Here is a 26,162-nt window from a genome sequence, read left to right as displayed (position 1 = left end):
AGTAAGGTTGGCCTGTGGTCTTTAGTTTTTGTTTCATGGATTTCAGAACAACTGGCTGGTCAATAGTTTTATTGTTTTTATGATGATGATACATACACTCTGCAAACAACTCATTTTTAACTATTAAAATTTTGTTTTACTGCATGCAAAATGCCTCTAACTTTAGTGAAACTAACACATGGAAACAACTCAATTATTAACTCTTTATTTGTAAAGTTGTGGTTGATGTTCATGACAATAAAAGTACTACAAACGGTCCCTGCACTCTGGTTAGGGAGATTAATCATCTACAGGAGGAGTATAAATTATTATTCAAGGTTATACACAGTGGCTGATCTACAGTGTGGGGAAAGAGCATGGGATTCAGACAAACTGAGGCATATCCCAGCTCTGCCATTTTTTTTTTCCTGCTACTTATTAACTGTGTGAACTTTGTACATTACCCAGTACTATGAATCTCAATTTTTTTCAGCAATAAAGTGTGGCTATTAAGATGACCCAGAAGGATGGTATGGGGAAGGAGGTGGGAGGGGGGTTCAGGATTGGGAACACGTGTACACCCGTGGTGGATTCATGTTGATGTATGGCAAAACCAATACAATATTGTAAAGTAATTAGCCTCTAATTAAAATAAAGAAATTAAAAAAAAAAGAAAAGACCTACCTCAGAGAGTTGCTGTGATTAAATAAAAGCCAGCTGTAGAGGCATCACAAGAGATATAAACCCTGAAAAACAGACTGAAATATTTGGCTTAAGCTATCAAAAGACATAAGGATGAAGTAGACTAGATAAACATTTATACTTGTGAAGGAGACCAAGTTCTTGTCCTTTGCACACACAATCCTCCTGGAATGCTACCCTCCAAGACCCACTACCTTCTTCCTACATGTTGACTCAAATGTCACCTTCTGGGAGAGGTATTCTCCCGCATGCCACAGGTGCCATAAGCCACTCAATGAAGAACCGAGTCACCCAAAGATTCTTATTCAGGACAATACCTGAGTTGGGCTTTAGTCCCTAAAAGAGTCTGTGCTGAAGAGCACACATCCAGTGGGAAACTCACTAGGTTCAAGCTTTAACTGCTCCCTAGAAAACCTGAAGAATTGTGGACCAGTTAGTTAACTTCTCTGTGCCTCAGTTTCCTTGTCTACAATATGGGGTTAAAATAATACCTTACTCACATGACATTTTAAATTAAAGAATGTTTAAAATACAATAGGGAGTCACAGCTTGACTGGATGCGAAGGTTTATGCTGTGGTAACAAAAGACAGGGTTACAGAGTAACTGAGTCTAAGTTCTTCAGGGCCTTGAGTCAAATATCAATTTAAAATGTATAGACTTCATGATGTATAGGGTATCATGACAGAGATCTGCCAGATGAATTAGAAAAAAAAAGGAAGACAAAAGCAAGAGAGATTACCTAGCCTTGCTACAGCAACCTACATGTGTTGTAATTGGTACAGGTTCCAACAGAAACAGAGAGGAAGGGAAAGCAACAGTAAAAGTCGGCACTAATCCAGTGACAGATGAAACACAAGGCCGAAGTTATTCAGTGTACACATTAATAATTTAATTAACACGTGTGGTTTCCATCAAGAACTCATCATAGAACAAAAAAAATTTGATTGTCACATTATACTGAGTGACTATCAAACAAATGTGGGTATGACCAAGTACAAGCAAGTAAGAAGCAGTATCTTTTTAAAGCAAGATGAAATTAAAATGTATTCTTTTTATGGTACAAAACACAGAAGTACAGTCTAGCATACTAATGTAATATACCAATGGAAATTTTGAGAAAATAAGCAGTTAAGATGCATTTTTTTGTACTTAACTCTCAGATCAGTTCAGTCGCTCAGTTGTGTCCGACTCTGCAATCCCATGAACCGCAGCACGCCAGGCCTCCCTGTCCATCACCAACTCCCGGAGTCCACCCAAACCCATGTTCATTGTGCCGGTGATGCCATCCAACCATCTCATCCTCTGTCGTCCCCTTCTCCTCCTGCCCTCAATCTTTCCCAGCATCAGGGTCTTTTCAAATGAGTCAGCTTTCCGCATCAGGTGGCCAAAGTATTGGAGTTTCAGCTTCAACATCAGTCCTTCCAATGAACACCCAGGACTGATCTCCTTTAGGATGGACTGGTTGGATCTCTTTGCAGTTCAAGGGACCCTCAAGAGTCTTCTCCAACACCACAGTTCAAAAGCATCAATTCTTCGGCGCTCAGCTTTCTTCACAGTCCAACTCTCACATCCATACATGACTACTGGAAAAACCATAGCCTTGACTAGACAGACCTTTGTTGGGAAAGTAATGTCTCTGCTTTTTAATATGCTGTCTAGGTTGGTCATAACTTTTCTTCCAAGGAGCAAGCATCTTTTAACTTCATGGCTGCAATCACCATCCACAGTGATTTTGGAGCCCAGAAAAATGAAGTCAGCCACTGTTTCCACTGTTTCCCCATCTATTTGCCATGAAGTGATGGGACCAGATGCCATGATCTTCGTTTTCTGAATGTTGAGTTTTAAGCCAACTTTTTCACTCTTTTTTCACTTTCATCAAGAGGCTCTTTAGTTCTTCTTCACTTTCTGCGTAAGGGTGGTGTCATCTGCATATCTGAGGTTACTAATGTCTCTCCTGGCAATCTTGATTGTGCTTCATCCAGCCCAGCATTTCTCATGATGTACTCTGCATATAAGTTAAATAAGCAGGGTGACAATATACAGCTTTGACATATTCCTTTTCCTATTTGGAACCAGTCTGTTGTTCCGTGTCCAGTTCTAATTGTTGCTTTCTGACCTGCATACAGGTTTCTCAAGAGGCAGGTCAGGTGGTCTGGTATTCTCATCTCTTGAAGAATTTTCCAGTTTATTGTGATCCACACAGTCAAAGGTTTTGGCATAGTCAATAAAGCAGAAATAGATGTTTTTCTGGAACTCTCTTGTTTTTTCCACGATCCAGCGAATGTTGGCAATTTGATCTCTGGTTCCTCTGCCTTTTCTAAAACCAGCTTGAACATCTGGAAGTTCACAGTTCACATATTGCTGAAGTCTGGCTTAGAGAATTTTGAGCATTACTTTACTAGCGTGTGAGATGAGTGCAATTGTGCGGTAGTTTGAACATTTTTGGCATTACCTTTCTTTGGGATTGGAATGAAGACTGACCTTTTCCAGTCCTGTGGCCAATGCTGTTTTCCAAATTTGCTGACATATTGAGTGCAGCACTTTCACAGCATCGTATTTTAGAATTTGAAATAGCTCAACTGGAATTCCATCGCCTCCACTAGCTTTGTTCATAGTGATGCTTCCTAAGGCCCACCTGACTTCACATTCCAGTATGTCCGGCTCTAGGTGAGTGGGAGTGATCACACCTTCATGGTTATCTGGGTCATGAAGAATCTTTTTTGTACAGTTCTTCTGTGTATACTTGCCACCTCTGCTTAATCTCTTCTGCTTCTGTTAGTTCCATACCATTTCTGGCCTTTATTGAGCCCATCTTTGCAGTATTACTAATACTACTAGGAAACATATTATTATATTTATTATTATATTCCTACCACATTATTACATTCTACTATTCTCCCTACATGGTGGACCAGATGGTAAAGAATCTGCCTGCAATGTGGGATACCTGGGTTTGAACCCTGGGTCACGAAGATCCCCTGGAGAAGGAAATGGCAACCCACTCTAGTATTCTTGCCTAGAAGATTCTATGAACAGAGGAGCCTGGTGGGCTACAGTCTATGGGGTAGCAAAGAGTCAGACACGACTGAGCGACTCACACACAAATACACACACACTATTCTTTAGGAAATGGGTTAAGTATTCTACATTGATTATCTCAACAATCAACAATACCCCATGAGTAAGTTACTCTCACAGCCCCAGAAAATGAACTGAAGTTCAAAGAGCCTAAAAACCCTCTCAAGGTAAAACAGCTAGTGAATGGCAAAGCTCAAATTTGAACCCAAAGCTCTGTGACCTTAGAGCTCAAACACTTAAAGCAGTAAAAGGGGAAAAAATTGAATAGGCAGTTAACAGAAAAATACAAATGGTAAAAAAAAAAAAAAAAGTAATGCCAAGCCTCACTCAAATTTTAAAAAATGCCAACTAAAACATACTGATCTGTTGAATTGATACACATTTTTTTTAAGTTTGGCAAGTATATGTTAAACATAATTTAAAAGTATAAATTAGTATACTATTTTAAAGGGCAACTAGACAATGCCTACACAAATGTCACATGCTTATACCTTTGACTTCTAGAAATAGATCCACTTCTAGAAATATATCCTATAGATGTACTTGCACAATTATGCAAAGATACATGTACCTAAAATGTAAACACCCTTGTTATTTATATAAACTTTAATATATTCATATAGTAGAACACTATTCAGTCATTAAAGTAAGAATGGGGTACCTCTAGATGTTAGGAATGAAAAGTGTTACAGGGCACACTGCTAAGTGAAAAAGGCAATGTACAAAGCTGGATATAATTTTAATTCTAACTAAATATGCACATGCATAAAAATACCCATGAAAGTACTCAAGAAACCAACTGCGTTACCTCTAGGACTAGGAATGATGGGAGAAACAAGCACCTTTTTAGTGTTCACTTTATACTTTTTTGTACTATTTGACTTTTTACCATGAGCATGTATCACTTTAATAATAAAAAAACTTAAATGATATAAAATGTACATGTACACACTGATTACAATATAAAACACGGGTACATATAAAAACAGGGATACCGATTCATAAAGGTTCCGTTTTAGAAATATTTTAATAGTTGAACTTAATACAGTGGGAAATGACTTCATCATTAAAAAGGCCAAAAAAGAAAAAAGATACTGACTTTCAGTTGCTGAAGATAGAGGAGAGCGGGAAATGATTTCAAATTAACACAGAGAAAATGAACAAGCCATGGCCAGTCAGCCCTCTCCCTCCACTTGTGCCCATGTCTCTTCCTGCTTCTCATTTCATCCTCTCCCTTCCGAATCACCACGAGGCATTTCACATACTGTTTTCAGACTGCTCAGAGTGCTGGACTCATTGGTTTCTAGTTTATACAAATAGATGTAACTAGATCTTTTTTATTTATAATATTCATAATTACAATAATAAAATTCTGCAAACCAAGAAAACTTGGCTCATTCAGTTCTAAGCATGTTCCTTAGGTATACCTCCATCATCAATCTTCCAGTTTGATTTGCACACATCCGAAAAGCATATAGATGGTGGTCATGACAATATAAATTAAATTGATTCTTCCCAGTATTAAGAGTTTTTTTCCCTTCTCCAGGGAGAAACAAAGAGAAATAATAAACCTCACTAAACTTCAAGCAAATTATTTCTACCAATGTAGTTAATTCTATGTAAAAACAAGTAGTAGTATAGTTTATAATATTTCCAGATACTTATCCATTAATTTGAGTGGTAACATAGTATTTTCAGATACCTAGCTGAAATGGAAAGGAAGTACTTAAATTTAGATCAAAATTAATCTGAATCAAGATGCCAAGGGGCGAAGGCAGAGTGCAAGTCACATCAGAACTGCTTTTTATATATTTTGTATAAGGACCACTTTGGAAAAGTTGGTTTTAATAAATGGTAGAATCACATGCTATACCACAAGTTCAGGGTGAGGATTTTTTTAATAAACCTTTTCTGCTACTAAGAAGGAAAAATAAGAGGAAAAAAAAATCTGAATCACTTGAATTGACTGCTAAAAGTATCAGAATGTAAACCATTTTCTAATTTGGGGCACAGAAAACTTGACTAACCTTGGCTGTCGGAGAACAACAATAAACGCTTCATTTACAAATATGTGTAGAAATAATGCTCTTACTAGAAACCATTGTTTTTTCTTTCCTTTGAGGGAATTTAGGGTATAAAATATTTAACATAATTTCAAAATTCAGGATGAATTATAAAGAAAATATAGCTAGTTGTTCGATTTAGTGTTCTCCAGAATCCTCACAAACAAGGGAATGATTTGGCTGTGACATAGCCAAAAGTTTTATAGTTCTACTAGCCTATATCTCTCATTTAATAAAACTGTTAAAAACTAGTTTGATTCAATTTTCAAGTATAAATTAACCATATTTTAAAAAATGAAAACATGACCTTAGGCATGCTAAACTCTTTGTGCCTCAGTTTTCCACACCTGTAAAATGGTGGAGACCAAAAGAAAACTTCCTTCGAAGACGGCAGCAGTGATTCTTGTGGGTTATCATAAGGAAGGAGGCTAAAAAGCAGTGCCTGGCACATGATCCATCCTGCATAGATTTTAGTGTCATCATCAACATCTACTTTCACAAGAAGTTAGACTGCTAGGGCTCATAACCGAAACAAGTGCTCCTTACTCAAGCTCCCTTGTTAGAGAAATTTATTCTTTGACAAAAGCACAGGGGAAGGCTCTGGGAATTAAAAATTCATGAAAAACATTTAGCACTGGTGAAAACAAGACAACAGGCCCAAAATGAAGTTGCTTCTACTAAGCCTCAAGTCATCAGACTGAGACTTAATTACAGTTTCTGCTCTCCCAGAAACGGAATCTTAAACCAGCCAATCAGGAGTCACTTGGTCTGCCTCACAGACCGAGCTACTCCTTTAAGGAAAGTGACCTTGCAAATAACCAATTCTCTTTTTTCCCTAGTGTAACTTCCTTGGCTCCACTCCTTTCTGCCTATAAACAGTGTTTCATTTCGTGCAGCTCCTCAGGGCCCCTTCCTATCTGCTAGATGGGATGCTACCCGATTCAAATCAATCTTTGCTCAAGGTAACTTTTAAAGCGTTTTGTATGCTTCAGCTTATCTTTTAACAGGATGCACAGGCTGCCTTCAGAACATACAACGATCTCTGCCTCAGAATCTCTGTCTAGGATGAGATAACCAACCAAGACACACCAGGACCTCTGCCTACACGGCTTAACAATAAGAATCCCTTTTAAAAGATGTAATTCAAGAAATGATTTAACTAAAGAAAAACTCTGATTTTATTTAAATTCTAATTTTATTGCTTAGGTGATACAACATGAATGTTTATTTTTTAATCAATAAAAATATATAATTCTGGATTATAAGCCTTTTTTATTATTCTCATTCCAAGAATAGCTCTCAACTCTAAGAAGTGTACTTAAAAATAGATTAAACTGTCCTTTTCACATAAATGTGCTGAAGAAAAGAAAACCAACACTAACGGTCACAGAATCTGAATAAAGTGAAAATACCAAATAAAAAGGTAACTTAAAAGTAGCAGTTTATTTTTAGAACCCACAGAGTTGAAGTTTTCAGTTTCTACTGCAGCACACCACTCTCAGTAACCTGTTGAAACTCAGCTCTGAAAATAACCCCACAGCATAAAAGTCATGTACATTTTCTGGAGCACCATGGGTCTGGTACCTCATCTACGTTATGCAATGAGCATATCAAACTACCTAAATCTGCTTTTAAATGGGAGCTATAACTTGGAATTCTCTTTTAAAATATCTAAGGAGAGGGTCAGTTCCACCTTTTTTGATGGAGGCCAGTAAAGATGACTAACACTCACAATTCCTTGAAACAAGTATAATGATATAATTATTTAAGCTGCTCAGTCTTTCAAATGAAAGGCTCTTTTCTACAATCCTGAAAACAAAACTCAATTAATTTGTATTTTTTTTTTTTTAGCAATTTGATTATACTATCTTATATAAAATAACAGCAACAAAACCAATAATCTCTGGTTTTAATGCAAAACCGAATGTAGGAAAAAATGGTGGTAGTGGTGGTGAAACCCACTTGTTAATTTTCAGAAAACATGATCAAATGATTAGCTAGTATAAAATACACTGCTGGGCTCTTGGTCTCAGCATGCAATGACAGTTACATTCTCCAGTAATCAGCTCCCAGAAGCAACTGGTTCAATCTGATTAAGAGGGTTGCGGGGTAGGGGTGGGGAGGTGAAGGCTATACACACACCCATCTAAAATTAAAGGTTAAATCTTAAAAAAGTGGAACAACTCATTTTCAAAATAACCATCTACAAGCACAGCTTATAATTTAGGGGAGACTGAAGTTGCTTTTTGTTTTTACTTGAAGAGCTAAAGGATGTTACATTTGAGAGAAATTTCTCCCATCTCCCCACAAATATTGACATGGTGTTAATTAAGTTAATCCAAATTTGCAGTAAGGGAATTAGCTGTAAGAGATACACAGAATTATGCACTTTGGTCAATTAAAATTAAGTGGGAGGGATTATCGGAGAAAATAACACAGATACTAATATCATGACATTCTGATTAGATTAAAATTTGACAACTTGAGCCTAAAGATATATAAAAGTTTATTTAGCATCCACTGTGCGTCAGGCACCACACATTTTTTTTTTTTTAAAGCTTTGCCTACATCTCTTCGTGAATTACACCAACCCAGTTTTACAGAAGAGGGTTTAAGGAAGTTGTCCATGGTCACACAGCTAAAAAATAATGCAACTGAAATCCTAAATTACATTTATCGGCCTCTGGCCCAGCCCAGTGCCAAACACACTGCAGGCTCTTGTTGAATATTTGGTCAATAAATGGAAGAATGGCCTCAAATACAAGCTCTTTGCTTCTATACCTCCTGCCTTCTGTAATCATGATAAACATGAGTTTAAGGTGCTCTCACTGGGAAGAGTTAGCCTTACAGGAAGTTTAGTAAACAAGCATTCATAGTGAATGAATTATAACCAAAAGACCCTCCATCCAACTCTGTCCTCGTTGTTCTGTCATCCTTGGTCATCCACAAGATGCAAGACCGTCTAGACAACCAGCTTTCCCCAATTTCATCTCCATGCTTCTCCAAGCTTCCCCATTGGTCCTGGAAGGCAGAGCACGTTTACTGCTGCTCTGCCCAGCGCCTAACACCATGCCTAGTGATGCTAAGTGCGCAGTAAATATCTACTCAATAGCTGACCTGTGGGACAGCCCCTGCCCCCAGTCACTGTCTGAGCACCACTGCTGCCAAAGGTCCTATGCTCTGCACACAGTGGGATCCAAATGATGGTGAGGGACGGCCCTGGCTCCCCACCCTGGCATCTAGACCATACATGTACTCCCTGCTGATGCCCTGCTTCTGAGATTCATGACATTCTGGCACCCTTGGACCACCATCTAGCTCTGTCTTATTTCCACCCCAGTTCTGCCACAGTCACAGAACACATCAATGTCCATGGCCAACTTCAATTTTTTTCTGCTTCCTCAACCCCAATAAAGCTTCATCCAATATCTACCTTAGCAGTCTCACTCCACAACTGATGCACACTGGTCCCAACTCCTCTGGAATCTTAAAGCACATTACAACACAGCTGACCCAATCTTCCCATCCTTCAGGGACTCCCATTTCCTTACCTCCCATTCTCTTTTTTCTTCGACTTCACCCAGAAATGCCCTTTTCCCACAGTTCACTAATGAGACATGTGAACAGCCACGATATCAAACAACATGTAAGAATAACAGCAGCTTGGGTGCATACATAGATGGCACCTAGAAAGAAAGGAGTGCCGAGGCGTGGGGTGAACTGTCGCAAGGCCAGACAAGCAAACCCCATGGAGTGTTTCCAGCGTGAAGAGGCACATGGATGCCAGGAACAGAGGTAAGAACACACGTGCCATGAACCAGAGCCAGGGGCCCCCACATACCAGCATCCTACCTGTCCAAGGGTGCCACTCACGTTCAGCCTGCTCGCATAAAAATTCCCAAATGGAAATATACTTTTTGGTTTCATTTTAATCATTAGTTCCTCTAGATAAATGTGCTGTTTCCCTTTTGAAAAGCTTCTTATGAGAACTTTCATATCTCATACAGGCCACACCAAGGTCATGACACCTAAACCTCAGCATCCATAGTGAGATAACTCCAGACAGCAGGAGCTTCTAGGAGCTATTACAATTATTCAATAGTACAGCTGTGTGATACCACCCTGGCAATTTCACTACAGTTTACAAAAGGGCAGGTCTGCAATGGATTGGGGGTGAAGGGGCAGGGAGAACGTGCTTCACACAGCTGTGCAGTGGTGACCTCCACTCTGATCATCCTTACTGAACAGCTTCAGTTAGTTCACATGTCCACCCTATGCCCTCCCGTCTATTTCACAGGCAGTATCTAGGGACCTGACGCACAAGGGGCTCAGCAAGCTGCACAGGCCTCCCTGCCATCTTCCAAGCACTTGGCATCTGCTGGCCCCGAGTCTGAGGACACATTTAGGAGCAGAAGGAGACGCCCCACCTGGCCCTGAAATATAGACCAAGGTTTTACTATTGTCTTTCTCTTTCCCTTCCCAGGGGTCTCCAAAAGAACTTGGGAGAAATTGCAATAAAGGTCAGGAGCTAATCTCCCACTGGCCATAGACAGTTGATCAGCATTCCTGGGCCCAACAAAAAAGAATCAGAGATGGAACACCTGCCATGGTCCACTGGGCTGTCATGCACTGCAAGTCAGAAGCACCAGTCAGCTAGGACTGCCAGGGAGGGCGCAGGTGGGGAAGAAACTGGGGCAGAAAGGGAGCAGCACTGGCTCTGGTCCCCTCCTCTGACTTGTGATGAATCCCAAGGGAGAATCCATTTTAACACAAGCCAGAGAACAGAGCGAACAAGTGGCTTGGAACCACTCCCCCCACAAGGAGTCCCAGGGCCTGGGCATTGGCCTCTCAGAGACCAACCCCCCCTTCCCCCAAGGTCCATCCTCCACCCTCCCCTCACCTCCCTGCCCGGTGCTGGCACTCTGGTTTCATCTGGCTGCCTCCATGGAGCTGTCCGACTCTTGACTTCAGCCCTACCCCTGGGTGTTTCTAAACAATTCTTGGTGTCCCACTGTGTGCAGTCGACAAGATACCTCGGACACCGTTAAATCCAGTCCAGGCTCCTGGAGGCCCCTGCCTATTTCGAAGACTCATGTGAACCTCAGGCTGAGATTGTGGAACCAAACTGGGGTGAATACTGTATCAAGTGACTTTCATGTATTATCTACTGTTTAATCATTACAATCTTTTTGTGAGATAGGTATTAGCTCCATTTTATACCTGGAGAAACAAAGGTACCTAAGACCAACACACACACACACTTTTAATAAGTGGGTATATGAATAGCAGAGTATATAAAGTAGCAGACCTAAGACCAGCCTAGGTCTATCTGAAAGCAGAGCCTACACGGCCTCCCCTGGTAAGAGAGACCCTAAACATTTTGCAGCAGTGGTTTCATTAAAGGCAGAAATAACTCCTGGCCTTCAAGCCTCTGCTGTCCATGGCCTTGAGCATCTGCTTACTTCAGGCCACAGGTGCCTGATGGCAGAGGTCAAGTATAGAGCACTATAAAAGAGGATTTATAATAAAAATAGCTAGCTACTAGTGACAAAGTACAGATACTGCCCTTATCTACCTGCTGAAACCCATATCATAAGCCTTAAAGACCAGCTCAATGGCACCTTTCTCTGAGACCCACACCCTGGAAGAATTATATCTTTTCTCCTTTTCACTCTTTGGATATTGTGGTACTAAGCACACGCCTACTAGACTGAACTTCCTAAGGGGCCCCATCCTGCTCTTCTTGCATCTCTAGCACTATAAGTGACCCAAAATAAAGACTCAGTAACATTTGCTAAATGAATTAGTAAATTAAAGTAGGATTCTCACAGAATGTATTATCTAGTGTTTTTGACTATCAAACTTGAAATGAGCTTCTAGGCACAAAATATAAATGTAAATATATTCATACCAGCAAATTAGTTTGAAAATACGAGAATGACCTCTGGGAGAAAATAATTTGGGGGCTAAAAGCTCTCGTCAAATAACTTTAAAATAAAAACAATGAATACCAAGGCTACAAAATATTTTCAAAACAAAACAAAAGGAAGCATATGCTCCCTGAATCAAGGAAGCATATGTTCCCTGAATCAGATTCAAGACGAGATCTGAACTTCTGCTATTTTACTACTTTTCTTGGGAACTAACCATGCTCTGTTTGAGGGTGATATTACTGAGTTTTTAATGTGCCACTTTACACAGTGGGTGTGTGAGATTCAAAGACTTAATTTCACCTCTGAATTATTCCACACACTGGTTTAGGGAAAATTAGATCTTAGCTCTATTAAAAATATACTATAAAATTCAGTGCCCATGTTATGGCTAAAAATTGAACAGAGGCTAATTCTCAATTGAGAAAAGAAAATTAGCTAATTCATAATTTGGAGTTTCATTTTCACTTCTATTTTAGGAAAAAAAAATGATGTACTAGATCAAGAGATACTCAATAGCTGTTCATGAAAGCAATACTAAATGTCCATGCAAAGACTTCATGGTCGTCAACGGGGCACCGTGACCAGATAGTGGACGTGCCCGTGCAATCTAGGAACAGGTCACAGGGGAAAGTGCCTCACTGTTGGGGACAACTGTCAGAACTCAAAAAAGCAGTTTTCAAAATTTCAGGGAGCCAACTTATGAAAGACAAGAAAAGTGGAGTCATGACAATTAAATGCAACATAAAATCCTTGAATATGCTGGAATGAAGAAAAAAAAAAGACACACCAAGACAACTGAGGAAATCGGACTCTAGACAGAAGATTAGATAACAGCATTGCTGCTAAGTCACTTCAGTCGTGTCTGACTCTGCAACCCCACAGATGGCAGCCCACCAGGCTCCCCGTTCCTGGGATTCTCCAGGCAAGGACACTGGAGTGGGTTGCCATTTCCTTCTCCAATGCATGAAAGTGAAAAGTGAAAGTGAAGTCTTTCAGTCGTGTCCCGTGTCCGACTCTTCGCGACCCCATGGACTGCAGCATACCAGGCTCCTCTGTCTATGGGAGTTTCCAGGCAAGAGTACTGGAGTGGAGTGCCATTGCCTTCTCCGGGATAACAGCATTATATCAAGGCTAAATTCCCTGCATGTTATATTATTATGTAGAAAATGTCCTTGTTCTCAGGAGATATGCATGAACTATTTATGATTCCTAAAAGGTTCAGTTAAAAATAAATAAATACAAGTATTTATCTGGGCATGTGCAAGGAAAAAAAGAAAAGAACATATAAATGTGGCAAAATAGTAACACCTGGGAAATCTAGATAAAGGTGTTCATTGAACTATTCCTCAAACTTTTCTATAAGCTTGACTTTTTCAAAATAAAATTCTGAGGTTAAAAAAAATTCAGAGAGGTCTGACCTCCTGAGAAGGCATTGTCTCAAGATTAATGGGTCATTTCTATTTGTTTTTCAATTTAGAGCCAAAAACACAAAGGAAAACCATTAAGCTCTTAAAAAAAACTCTGCAATGTATAAACAATAAAAAGAGAGACCCATATTAAAGGATGAATATCAAATACTATTATGACTCTTTAAGGCTTTTTTGACAGACTAAGACACAGAGTTGAGCATTTTATTGTTTTGTTCTAAACTATGTTCCAGGGGGCTGACCACCAACTTTTTTCAGAGCCTAGATACTCTGCTTTACAAAAACCACCTAACCTACCCCTAACAAGGTGACTATTGCTGCTATGACCTCAAAGTGAAAGAAAATGAAAATAAGAAAGAAACACTCAATGAAGTAAATAACTTATCTACAAATTCACACAGTAAATGAGTGGTTTGAACTCAAGTCTGTATAACTCTACATTCTAGGGTCTTTCCCATACAATATACTAGATAAAACACAATGCAACAGAGTTGCTGTTTGCTTTAAGTTTTATTCTTCAAAGATTTATTCAGCCACTATCTCTACTACTGCCACTAATTTTAATAGTAATTAAACAATAAATGGGCTTCCCCAGTGGCTCAGTGGTAAAGAATCCATCTGCCAAGCAAGAGACGTGGGTTTGATCCTTGGATCAGGAAGATCCCCTGAAGAAGGAAACGGCAACCCACTCCAGTACAGTATTCTTGGCTGAGAAATCCCATGGATAGAGGAAACCTGGCGGGCTACAGTCCCTGAGGTTGCAAGAGTCGGAAATGACTTCCAACTAAACAACAACAAACAATAAATGGTATATTTCCTTTCTTCTCCATCAGAAAAACAATCTTCCAAAACAAAGTCCATAAGCTTTAAGAAAACTAAACCCCAAGCTGTCAGTGTTATTTCTATCAAAAGTCTAAAACAGATTATGTATATGACTTTTGTGTATCTGAAAAGACATACCGATAAGAAGTGATTACTCAGAGGAGAAATGGATCATAAAAGAACGAAACAAAAAAAAATTGTTTAAAAATAGGCTTAGGATCATGGGATGTTGTTTAAAAATAAGTTTATGGATAATCATATTGTAATATATACATGTATTGAATCAACACGCTGTCCATTTTAAACATACACAATGTTACTAATACCTGCCTTTCATTCCCGAACCAAATGGAAAACTAGTTTAGGAAACTTCTAAAAACTCTTAGAATTCTAAGAATTTTGTTTGAAAACTGAGTGAAACTAATTCCTTTTATAGAAATAAAAGCCAACAGGTTTATGGGCAGGCACTGAAAACACATGAGGACAGTTCAACAGATACAGTGTCATTAAAAGTATAAAAATGATCCAAAATAATGTATCTGTATTAAACACATTCTTAATATAAACAGTCCGCTCATCCTCCTGAACCATAACAAAAGAAAAAGGCATGAAAAGGAAAAATGTTTTGTTTGAAGCATTCAGGTTGAAATATCTACTTTTGACAGACGCAGTATGAATCGAAAAGCCAAAACCTCAAAGATTTAGGAAACTCAGTCAGATTAGGACCCTGTATATAATAGTCCTAAGCTTTCATTCAATCAAAAGTGACTGAATACCTAGCACTATCAAATTGTTTTTTACTGTTGTAATGTGTACACACAGTATTTGTTGTTATAACTATTATTTAAAAATAGCAGTAGTAGTGTTAGTCAGTCGTGTCTGATTCTTTGCGACCCCATGGACTGTAGCCCATGAGGCTCCTCTATCCATGGGATTCTCCAGGCAAGAATATTGGAGTGGGCTGCCATTCCCTTCTCAGGTAACTTCCCAATCCAGGGATCGAACTCAGGTCTCCTGCACTGCAGGCAGATTTTTTACCACCTGAACTACAGGGAAGCCCTCATTTAAAAATAATAGATAAATAAGAAATAAATTCTTATATCCTAGACAGCTGGTTGATTTTACCTGATGTAATTTTTTTCCCTTAAATTACAGGTCTCACACTACAAATTTAAATTTATAGTTTATTTCTGAAAAGTGTTTCTGAACTAAAATAACATCAGAAAAAGATATCCCAAGAAATATTTTTAACTATCAAATATGAATTTTTCTATTTTAAGTGGGTATCTATTTTTGTTATTTTTTGGAAATGCTATTTCAAAAGAAATTGAAGTCTATCTCTACTTCTAAATTAAACTACTTTTAGCCACTAAATTAAATTTACAAAGAGAAATAAAGAATTTCCTCCTCCAGATGCCTTAAGACTGTTTCTGTTTTCTTCTTTGTCAAAAAAGTTTTAGTGATTGTTCCTTTTATCTAAGGTAGTAAATATTTTATTTCCCTTGCCTGAAAGACTGAAAATGTATATAAGATGCTTAGCATAGTCCCTGACCTACCAGGGTACTCCATAAGCCAGTTGTCTTTTCCTCCCAATAATCAACGTCAAAGTTCATTCCTACAGTGCTCTCCAGCATGTTATATTATTAGGGTTGTAAAGAATCGGACACGACTGAGCGACTAAGCACAGCACAATACTTACACCTTTAAAAGGTTTTGTAACACGGCTCTGAACTTGATATCACTTCATTTTTCTTTCAATTGCTTCCTGCTGTTTTCACATTTCCTATTACCTGTCACTCTAGGAAAAAAATGCAACATTTGACTTGAATGTGTATTTCTTTGCTGGGGTTCCATCTTATCGGCATTTCCAACCAATTTTGCTGAGATACAATGGACACAGATTTAGCTGTGGTGGTAGGGGCTGAAATAATGCCGTTTCAAAATGAACCTACACTGGGACTTCCCTGGTAGTCTAGTAGTTAAGACTCCACTCAGGAACCTACTGAACCCTGGATCTATCAAACCAATGGTAAGTATACTGAACAACAAATGTTAATGGAATTTGCCCAGAAATAATGTCTCATGTCAGGCAGAAAGAGAAATAATTTATTCTAAGAGTCTTAATTACATTTCTATGGAAAGACTCTCACATCATGAAGATAAGATATCACACTACTGATTCTCTCTTATTGTTCTTCTCTGTTTTCACCACTGTTGACAAAGACTATGTATTACACCAGAATAAAATCACTGTTGATTACTCTACTTTGGGATAAAGTCTGATTGATGCCTTACTGACAAAAACATAATTTCTCACTTCACAAAAGGCATAATCTACTCTTTGTTTCCAACATTTAAAATAGATACTCCTTGACATTACAAAAAGCTCACAAGGATAAAGCAGATACCATCCCAGTAGAACATATTTTCCTAATCCCTGTCTTATTCCTTATAGACCTGGTCACCACATAGTAAGAGTAAACCATACCAGTAACTGTTGACAAATTAAATACAAAACTCAATTTTAAAACACCCTTAATAATATAGCACATATGGAAAGGAGATAATTTTATGAAATAAATGACTCATTTGTATTGTATAAATGTCAAAGATGATCTGTTTGAATCTTATCTTGTGTTTTTCAACCAAAAAACTTAGTTATAAATAAAAGAATGTCATTTTTTTCAAACCAAACATGGTAGTACTTCATTTGTCCTCTATCTTTAGAGAAGAAGGTATTTCAGAGGTGAATTTTCCAAACAATAATTTATCCATTTCAATGCCCAAACTCACTTAGGATAGAAACGCTTTCAGCTGTGTCCTGTACTTACCCACCCATGTAATGTAGGTGGTACCCAGTATGAGTGTGTGTTAAGTCGCTTGAATCACGTCTAACTCTTTGCAACCCTATGGACTACAGCCCGCCAAGCTCCTCTGCCCAGGGTTTTCCAGGCAAGAATACTGGAGTGGGTTGCCATACCTTCCTCTAGGGGATCTTCCAATCCCAGGGATCGAACTCGCATCTCCTGCATTGCAGGCAGAGTCTTTACTGCTGAGCCACGGGGGAAGTATCCAGTGTAGGGAACCAAATCTAAATTCTTGCCAATGGCTAAGGTCTCCCTCAATGTGAATATGCAGGAGGTTACTAAGGTATCTCTAGGATACCAACAAATATAAAGCAATTTGCTCCTCTTCTAAATGGCTCCATGATGACAAGTTCTTATATCTCAGTGTTATGAGTTTTCATGTCTTTATTAAAAACTATCATCCCTTCCCGTTTTGAGTCTCCTTCCCTGGTGGTTCAGACAGTAAAGCATCTGGCTGCAATGCAGAAGACCCGGGTTTGATCCCTGGGTGGGGAAGATCCCCTGGAGAGGGAATGGCAACCCACTCCAGTATCCCACTCCAGTATTCTTGCCTGGAGAAGCTCATGGACAGAGAAGCCTGGTGGGCTACAGTCTGTGGGGTCACAGAGTCGGACACGACTGAGTGATTTCACTTTTACCCAAGTTCTAAATCACTTGTTCTAAACTGTGGCTGGCAAACCAGATAACCATGTAATTAGTAATTTATCCAGCACAGAAATAAACAAATTTGGGTAAGAGTTTCCATACATTAGCCACACTGGGATTTTAAATTCAGCCACTCAGAGGATATTTCCATTTACTTCCTAGTTCTTGATTTTATCATATGGCTGTTTTCTGGGAAAATGACTGATAAATAAGTTATTACTCTATAGCAATTATTCTTTTCATACTTTCTTATCCAATCCATTTTTAAAATGTCACCATTAGTAAGCAAAATCCATAAGGAGACTTACCTGAGGCACGCCTTGTAAATCGGTTTATTACTGGAGCTGAAAGAGAAAAGTGGGATAATATGCTTAGATAAAATTCTAATTTATCCAAAACCCTGAAAAGGAACTAAACTGCTGATGATCCCATAAGTTAAATAGGAGGAAGATCTGAATGAATAACAAGTGCTAGAAGAAATATATAAATATATGAAAATTAAATGTTTAAATTTAATACTAGACAAGGAAATATAAATTAAAACCAATATTTCATCTGTTAAATAGTGCCTCCAAAACTCTTTAAATGAAAATCCCTAGCTATGTGTGGCTGAAACTACTTACATAGTACAGTACAAATCTATATAATAGTTTTATAAACAATTTGGCAATTACATGAAGTATCATAAAAGGTTTATCTCCTTTAAAAAAATTAATTCAACTTTTAAGAGAGTTATCTCAAAGAAATATTACTAGAAAAGGAAAAAGCTATTTAACAGCATCACTTTCACAGTGAAAAAATCTGGAAACAAAACTAATGTTCACATATGCTGATATCATTATTAGGTAAAGATAGTATATTGTTGATATTCTCAGATTTAATATTTGTAGTATTGACAATTTTTGTGTTCAACCCAAAAGTCCATGACATGCAAATCTGTCTGCAGGAGGCTACAATTTCAGGCTGGGTGTGGGAGTGTACTGCTCTACTGGTAAGCCCACCCTTGGCCCACTTCCCACACTCAACTCAGCTCTGTTGTTTTTTCTTGGTTTTGTTTCTAACTATCTCAAGAAATGAGGGGGTTTTTTTTTAAAAGCTTTTTTTCTTGATAGAAGCAGCTAAGTTTACAGTTCATATTATGTACAGAAAGAACACCAGGTACTAACTACAGAGTATATTTTAGTAGCAGGATGTCATGGGTCCACTGTAATACTTTCTAATACTTCAATACTTTTAAAACAGTCATTATAAAGATGGTCTACACTATGGAAAGAGGTCAAATAAAAAAAGAAGACTAAAATTTTTGTCAGCATTATGTCAAACAACACAAAAATTACAGACGCTTAGGAATAAGTACTAGAAGAAAATTCTCTCAAATGTTTTACACTAGTCCTTGCAACTATGCCTTTAAATATCAGCACCTCCACATTACTGATGACAACATTTTACAGTAAGGCTCAGACATACTGACTAGTTTGCTTTAGATCACACAGCCACACTGTGGCAGAACTTGAGTATTTGAACTTAAGCACTTCTAGCACCAAAATGCTTCCCACCAAGAGCAGAAGGCAAAAATACTGACACCTGAAATCATAAAGTACTAGGTTATTTCCTCCCATATTGATCTCCACTTTTAATGAGGATTCATTCTGTGAAATAATTCACAAACCCAATTATTAAAATACTATAGTTTATAGCAAAATTATATCCTCTCAAATGATCAAGATACAAAATTTCCACTATTTACATACCAAATTAATTCAACCATATAGCTGCAAAGTCACAAATCACTTAAAAAATCTTTCATCAGATATATTTTAGATATCACACACACACAAAAATGTCCAACAGTTTTCTTGGATATTTTCCAACCTCTTTTTCACAACTCCTTCAGCACCTAGTCTAAAGGAAGCCTCCCCAAGCCAGCCATAAGGACGGGAAAGGAGGGAGTGCAAAAAACTTCAACCACAAGAATGCAGAATAGACAGGGCAGGCTGACCAGAGCAAGATGAAGGTAAAAGCATATCTCAGCTCCGGGGTGAAAACACAGCAGATACTCTCTGCCTCCTGCTCCAGCCTCTCCTCTAGACAATGAAGTCACAGCACAATGAGCTTCTGGTCTGAAATTCTGGGATGTCTTTGTCCCCTTGGGGTCCCTCAGGTTTGTGTGTCTTTCTGAAGTGTTGGAGGCAGAGACAGATTTTCAAGGAAGTGACACTGCCTTCTTGGAGGTGTACTCTAAGTTTGTGGGAGCAATTTTTAAAACCGTCTTAGTAATTCAGAGGACATCTTTGACATTTGACAGACGATTTGACATTGACAGTTCTATACAACAAAGAACTGTCCTAAATCCCACAACTTTCATGCTTTCACATATCCAACTGCACATTCATGTTGGCAAGCAAGTCAACTTACAACCATCTGAGACTAGATTCCAACACTGTTTACTATTTAAGTACAGTACTTCCCTGGTGGCACAGTGGTAAAGAATCCAGCCGCCAATGCAGGAGACATGGGTTTGATCCCTGGTCCAGGAAGACCCCACATGCTGTGGAGCAACTAAGCTCATGCACCACAACTACTGAGCCTGTGTTCTAGAGCCCGGGGCTCAACAACAAGAGACGCCCCCACAAAGAGAGGCCTGCCCACTGCAACGAGAGGGTAGCTCCTGCTTGCTGCAACTAAAGAAAAGCCCAGCCCATGCAGCAACGAAGACCCACCCAGCACAGCCAAAAAATAAATAAATAAGATTTTTTTTTTATATGCTGCTGCTGCTAAGTCGCTTCAGTCGGGTGCGACTCCGTTCGACCCCATAGATGGCAGCCCACCTGGCTCTGCCGTCCCTGGGATTCTCCAGGCAAGAACACTGGAGTGGGTTGCCATTTCCTTCTCCAATGCATGAAAATGAAAAGTGAAAGTGAAGTCACTCAGTCGTGTCTGACTCTTCGTGACCCCATGGACTGCAGCCTACAAGGCTGCTCTGTCCATGGGATTTTCCAGGCAAGAGTACTGGAGTGGGGTGCCATTGCCTTCTCCATTTTTTAATATATACAAGTACAATTATTAGATGCAGTTTTAATATACATAAAACTTTCTGCAACACAAATACGACATAAATCAAAGGAATTGGGTGGGCTTCTGGTATTTTGTTTGCAGTTATATTAATATTCGTTCATCATTTCAAAAAATCATGTCACTACTATATTTGGGGTATCTGAATGGCCAGTAGAATACACCTGATTAGACTACATTTGCAGCTTTCATGTTCTTAGGGATTCAACAAGTGAGAGACTCTAACTATGCCTCCCTGTGTACATGTAAGCACATGCCTGCTGCAACACATTACTATAAATTACTTGCCTTTGTTTCTCCTTTATATTTTTGCTAAAATTTTAAATTGTGGGTAGAGAGGTTCTATGACAATGACTTCTGTCTCCCATAGTAAACGGGGCACAGGACTGGGTAGTTAAAAAGATGGGGGCACCAAGCATATGCTATGCAGTTGTCAAGGTAAACACTGGGTTTTGACAAAATTACCAAAATTCCATCCAATCCCTCATAATCATATCCCTTCATATCCACTTGCAGGGATAAAACACAAATGTTTCCTGCATCAGCTCTTGGCAAACCAACAGTAACCTTCACCATTTTTCTTGTTTTTTTTTTTTTTTTTTTCCAGTCCAGCAGCCAAACCTAGGGAAGAAGGTTGAGATTCAGGGTGGAGGCCTCGCTGGAAGTAAAGCAATGTGCATCTGGGCAGGGTGTGCCTGGTGTTTTCTCTCTCAGGAACCCAAGTACAGGGAAGAGGAGCAGGGGGAAGGTGAAGAAGGATGCACCACTGGGCACCAACTAGGGTCAGGAGGCGTGGGCTCCACTGCCAGCCCATAGCCTTCCAGGAAACCATGGATGAATCATGTAACTTTGAGCTAAATTCTCAATTTAAAAAATATGCAAAGTAACATCTGCCCTCCTTAATGCAAGAGGGTTTTAAGAAAAAATAAACATCTTTTTGAAAGTGCCTATAAACTACAAATTCCTATTCAAATATAAAAGATCGATGTTTATTTATTGTGAGCTAATATTACCAATTTTAACATTATCACTTTTTAAATATACAAAGAGCAGAACAAATTGACAAAAAAGTTAACAGATGATGTTTTAAAATCTGCTAAGTCAAAGTAGGTTTTCGCAGACTCTTGGTTTCCACCTTTAGATTTTCTTATTCTATGGATCCCTGATGGCTCAGTTGGTAAAGAATCCGCCTGTAATGCAGGAGACCCCGGTTTGACTCCTGAGTCGGGGAGATCCGATGGAGATGGGATAGGCTACCCACTCCAGTAATCTTGGGCTTCCCTTGTGGCTCAGCTGGTAAGGAATGCACCCCGCAATGCGGGAGACCTGGGTTCAATTTCTGGGTTGGGAAGATCCTCTGGAGAAGGGAAAGGCTACCCACTCCAGTATTCTGGCCTGGAGAATTCCATGGGCTGTATAGCTCATTGGGTCACAAAGAGTGGGACATGACTGAGTGACTTTCACTTTCACTTTCCTATTCTATGGATATTCCGGTAGTGTATTTATACACACACACACACACCAATATTAGGAGAATATAGAAGGAAAAATATAGCAAATGTACTATCTGCCTGGAGAAACAAACAAATATGATTTAAGAATATACTAAATGCCTCTAACATTTGAAACAGATATAACCTATGATCTTAATGAATCCTCAAGGGAAAATACAGAAATGTTTATATAGGTTTGATTTTCTCCCAAGTGACATTCCAGCAGAATACTGAGAGTCCTGTGTTGCTATGAATATCTTCGTGCTTATCTAACCAGAGATTCTGTCGGTTTCCAAACTAGATGGGTCTTAATTCCTCCGCCCCCAGGAGACACAGAAGTGTAGCTGATTCAAGTCGTCTTTAATCCTGGAGCATCCTTACAAGAAAAACGCTCCATTACTTGAAGATGGCTGAATAAGCCTCTCTATTCCTAGCAGGGAAAACAACCTCCCACACCTGTGACTCCCCACCAGTGCCAGCGGGACCTGCTTATCTTCTCACTTCTTTTTGCCTGAAGCCCAAGATAAGCAGTGCCTGGCAGATAAGAGGCACTGATTCAACAGCTGTGGGTTAATCCATCAACTCTGTGAAGTAAACAGAGCAAGTCTCCTTGTCCCACTTACTCTGCTGTTTATTGGATGTGGATGCTGGGCACTGGGAATGTGACAGAGTCCTTGCCTCTGAAGAGCTTGACCAAGTCGGGAGGTATTTTCAAATACTATGGCTGCAAGGGCTTACACCACATAAGCAGAAATTTCACAGAAAACTAGAAAACTCAAGAAATTCTATGAAAACAAATGCAGTCAACTGAAAGTATGAACCAATGAGTTTGGCCTTCAAAAAAAAAGCCAGGTTGACAGTCATACAGATAGTTTGCATCTCTGAGCATAATGCTGGGAAAGAAGTCCCATCCAAGTTAAAGAAGTAAGAGCCCTGAGTTGTGATTTATGGTCATTAAATACACACACACACACACACACACACACACACACACAGCCACTCTATACGGTAGCCACATTGGTTAAATACTCTTTGCAGAAAAGAGTTCATGTACCCTGAAGTAAGATGTACACAACAGTCTTGGAGTCAGCACAATAATTAACATCCCCAGCCTCATGAGTCACCTTTTCTAGAATAAACATTTTCCAAATCTGCTCTCTAAATAAAAGATTCTAGAAATTATGTTAACTGAAACCATGTTAGGTAATTATTTTTGACAGAATAAATACTTGGCTCAGAGTAAATTTCTCTTATGCCTGAGCTATAAGGCTCACCTTTGAAGGAAGGAGAATTTAACTTTTTTAAAAGATCAACAGCCACTAAAGCAAATAAACAACAAAACCTGAAATATTGTGCTAATTAACCAAACAAACACAATTTTCAAACTTCTTTATACATGCTTACTTTCTGACATTGCAAAGGACCACTTATTTATTTTCTGTGTCTTTGTTAAAGCCATGTCCCCTCAAAGTACTTCTGATCAGACATGATGGGAACTATTTGAGAAGCAAGTGTTGGAGGGACCAGTTTTCTTTTTCCTTTTCGATTACATAACGTGAGATTTAGGTGTCCTATCTACCCATATACATGGAGCATGGCTGGAATAGGGCAGAATGAGATGAAACACAGATGTTTAGCTTTTTTTAAATGCCACCTTTAAGAACCACTAAAGAGATGCATAGTCTCATTCTATTCACAAAGCAAACTCCTCAAAATATAACTGATACTCTAAAATACCGAGCTAATAGAATATAACTATTACTTTAGGGGAAAAAACACTCTTGGTTTACTTTTGCTTATGAATGAACTTGATTCTCCACTTTTTAATTCATGAGGACTTTACCAAAAATACCCTCTTAGGACCGGAAGAAAAATTCAGCTTCAGCTACAAGAGTTGATGTAATAACAATGTCCAGAAAGAGGCTCCCAATACTTTAAGGATTTTGAAATGTGGACTCTGAGATAAAACTGGATATGGGAAAGGCCATTGTCAAAACTACATCAATGCAATCTCTGCTTCTGCATATGCTAAAACTGTCTCTTCTAAACCTGTAAGATCAAATATGTGTAAAGGGCAGATTTACAGAGACTAATGTTTTGTTCCTAATGTTTTGTTTGTTAAGAGTGAACAATCTAGACTAGACCACTAAGAATACTACAAAAACCAAAAGCTAGGAGAGTTCAAATCCTCACACATCCCTGAAGGCACAATAAAATCAGACCTAAAAAAGAGTAGTTAAGAAAAATATAAGGGCTCTGAAATGAAGACAAAACTATCAGGAAATGTGATTAAGGTTGGCCTAATCACAAAAGTACAGTTTCAGAAAACACTACCTTGTCTTCACAGAATGATGTTCCTGCTATTCTAGGCTCAGCTCAAATGCCTCCTAAAAAGAGGAGGACTTTCTCTGAATACTCAGTTTAACCCCGTGCTGCTGCTGCTAAGTCACTTCAGTCGTGTCCGACTCTGTGCGACCCCATAGACGGCAGCCCACCAGGCTCCCCGTCCCTGTGATTCTCCAGGCAAGAACACTGGAGTGGGTTGCCATTTCCTTCTCCACGTGCAGGTCCTCTCAAATGTCAGCACTATCTAAAGATACCTTTCATTGCTGTTGTTCAGTAGCTCAGTAGTGTCCAACTCTTTGCGACCCCATGGACTACAGCATGCCAGGCTTATCCGTCCTTCATTATCTCCTGGAGTTTGTTCAAACCCATGTCCACTGATTTGGTGATGCCATCCAATCATCTTGTGCATTATGTTTACTGTGTGTTTCCTCCCGTGCTACCGAGAGGGCAGCACCCTTCCTTGTCTGTTTCACTACTGTATACCCAGCACCTAGAACTCTGCTTACTAAGTATTTAACTCAACAAATACTGAATGAATAGTGCTATTGAAAATTTAATATAAGGTTATTTCCTGATACTTAAAGATTATTTGGACAAATGTAAGTGATAATTTATACACACATTAAATTTATGAAACTCATAAAATACTATACTGGTTGGAACATAAAATCAACTTTAAAATGGTAGAGTTAGACTGGCCTTTGACTTTTTGTACAAGCAGTAAAATGCAATCCCATTTATGACCCATAATTAGAAAAATTCAACCCAGCTGCTGCTGCTGCTGCTAAGTCGCTTCAGTCGTGTCCGACTCTGTGCGACCCCAGAGACGGCGGCCCACCAGGCTCCCCCATCCCTGGAATTCTCCAGGCAAGAACTTCTCCAATGCATGAAAGTGAAAAGTGAAAGTGAAGTCGCTCAATTGTGTCCGACTGTTCGTGACCCTATGGACTGCAGCCTACCAGGCTCCTCCATCCATGGGATTTTCCAGGCAAGTGTACTGGAGTGGGGTGCCATTGCCTTCTCCAACCCAGCTGCTAGTTTCCAACAAAAATAATGAAAAATTTCACAAGTTAATCAGTGCAGAAAGCAAAGGCACTTTTCAATTAAAATGTGGGAAAGAGGCTTTTAAGAACATCCATGTTTCGAACGGTTTTATTTTTAATCAAGGTGAAAATGACATACAATGAAGTGCACAATTCACTGAGTTCTGACAAATGTATACACCTATGTAACCAACATTCCAATCAATATACAAAACATTTCCAACACCCTGGAAAATTTCCCCCAACTCCTTACAGTCAATTCCTACTATCCCTTAGGAAACTACTATTAGTATTTCTACCACCATAGCTTAGTTTTGCCTGTCTCTGAATTTCATACAAATGTGAGATTTATTCTCACTGCTGAGAAGATCAATAGTTTGTTCTTTTTTATTGCTAAGTAGTATTTCATTGTGTGAATGCACTACAATTTGTCTATCCATTCTCCTGTTGATGATTTTTTCCAATCTGGGCCATTCTGAATAAAACTTCTATAAATATTTTTATACAAATCTTTTTGTGAACATATGCATTTCTCATGTAGATACCTAGAAGGAGCTTCCCTGGTAGCTCAGCTGGTAAAACATCTGCCCGCAATGCAGGAAACCTGGTTTGATTCCTGGGTCAGGAAGATTCCCTGAAGAAAGCATAGGCTTCCCACTCCAGTATTCATGGGCTTCCCTGGTGTCTCAGA

The 26,162-nt window shown here is 39.0% G+C and overlaps 1 protein-coding gene across 1 annotated transcript in view; it reads right to left on the bottom strand.

Moving 5' to 3' along the window:
- PRKAR2B (protein kinase cAMP-dependent type II regulatory subunit beta) overlaps positions 1–26,162 on the bottom strand; it is a 102,566-nt gene that overhangs the window by 58,479 nt on the left and 17,925 nt on the right. Inside the window, exon 2 of the mRNA XM_061413978.1 lies at positions 17,826–17,861. Coding sequence (XP_061269962.1) covers positions 17,826–17,861 — 36 coding nt within the window. The remainder of the gene's footprint in view (positions 1–17,825; positions 17,862–26,162) is intronic.

The sequence above is a fragment of the Bos javanicus genome, chromosome 4 (genome assembly GCF_032452875.1).
Source record: "Bos javanicus breed banteng chromosome 4, ARS-OSU_banteng_1.0, whole genome shotgun sequence".
NCBI classification, from domain to species: Eukaryota; Metazoa; Chordata; class Mammalia; order Artiodactyla; family Bovidae; genus Bos; species Bos javanicus.
Note: the sequence above shows the minus strand (reverse complement) of the source record. Positions and strands in the feature narration are given on the sequence as shown.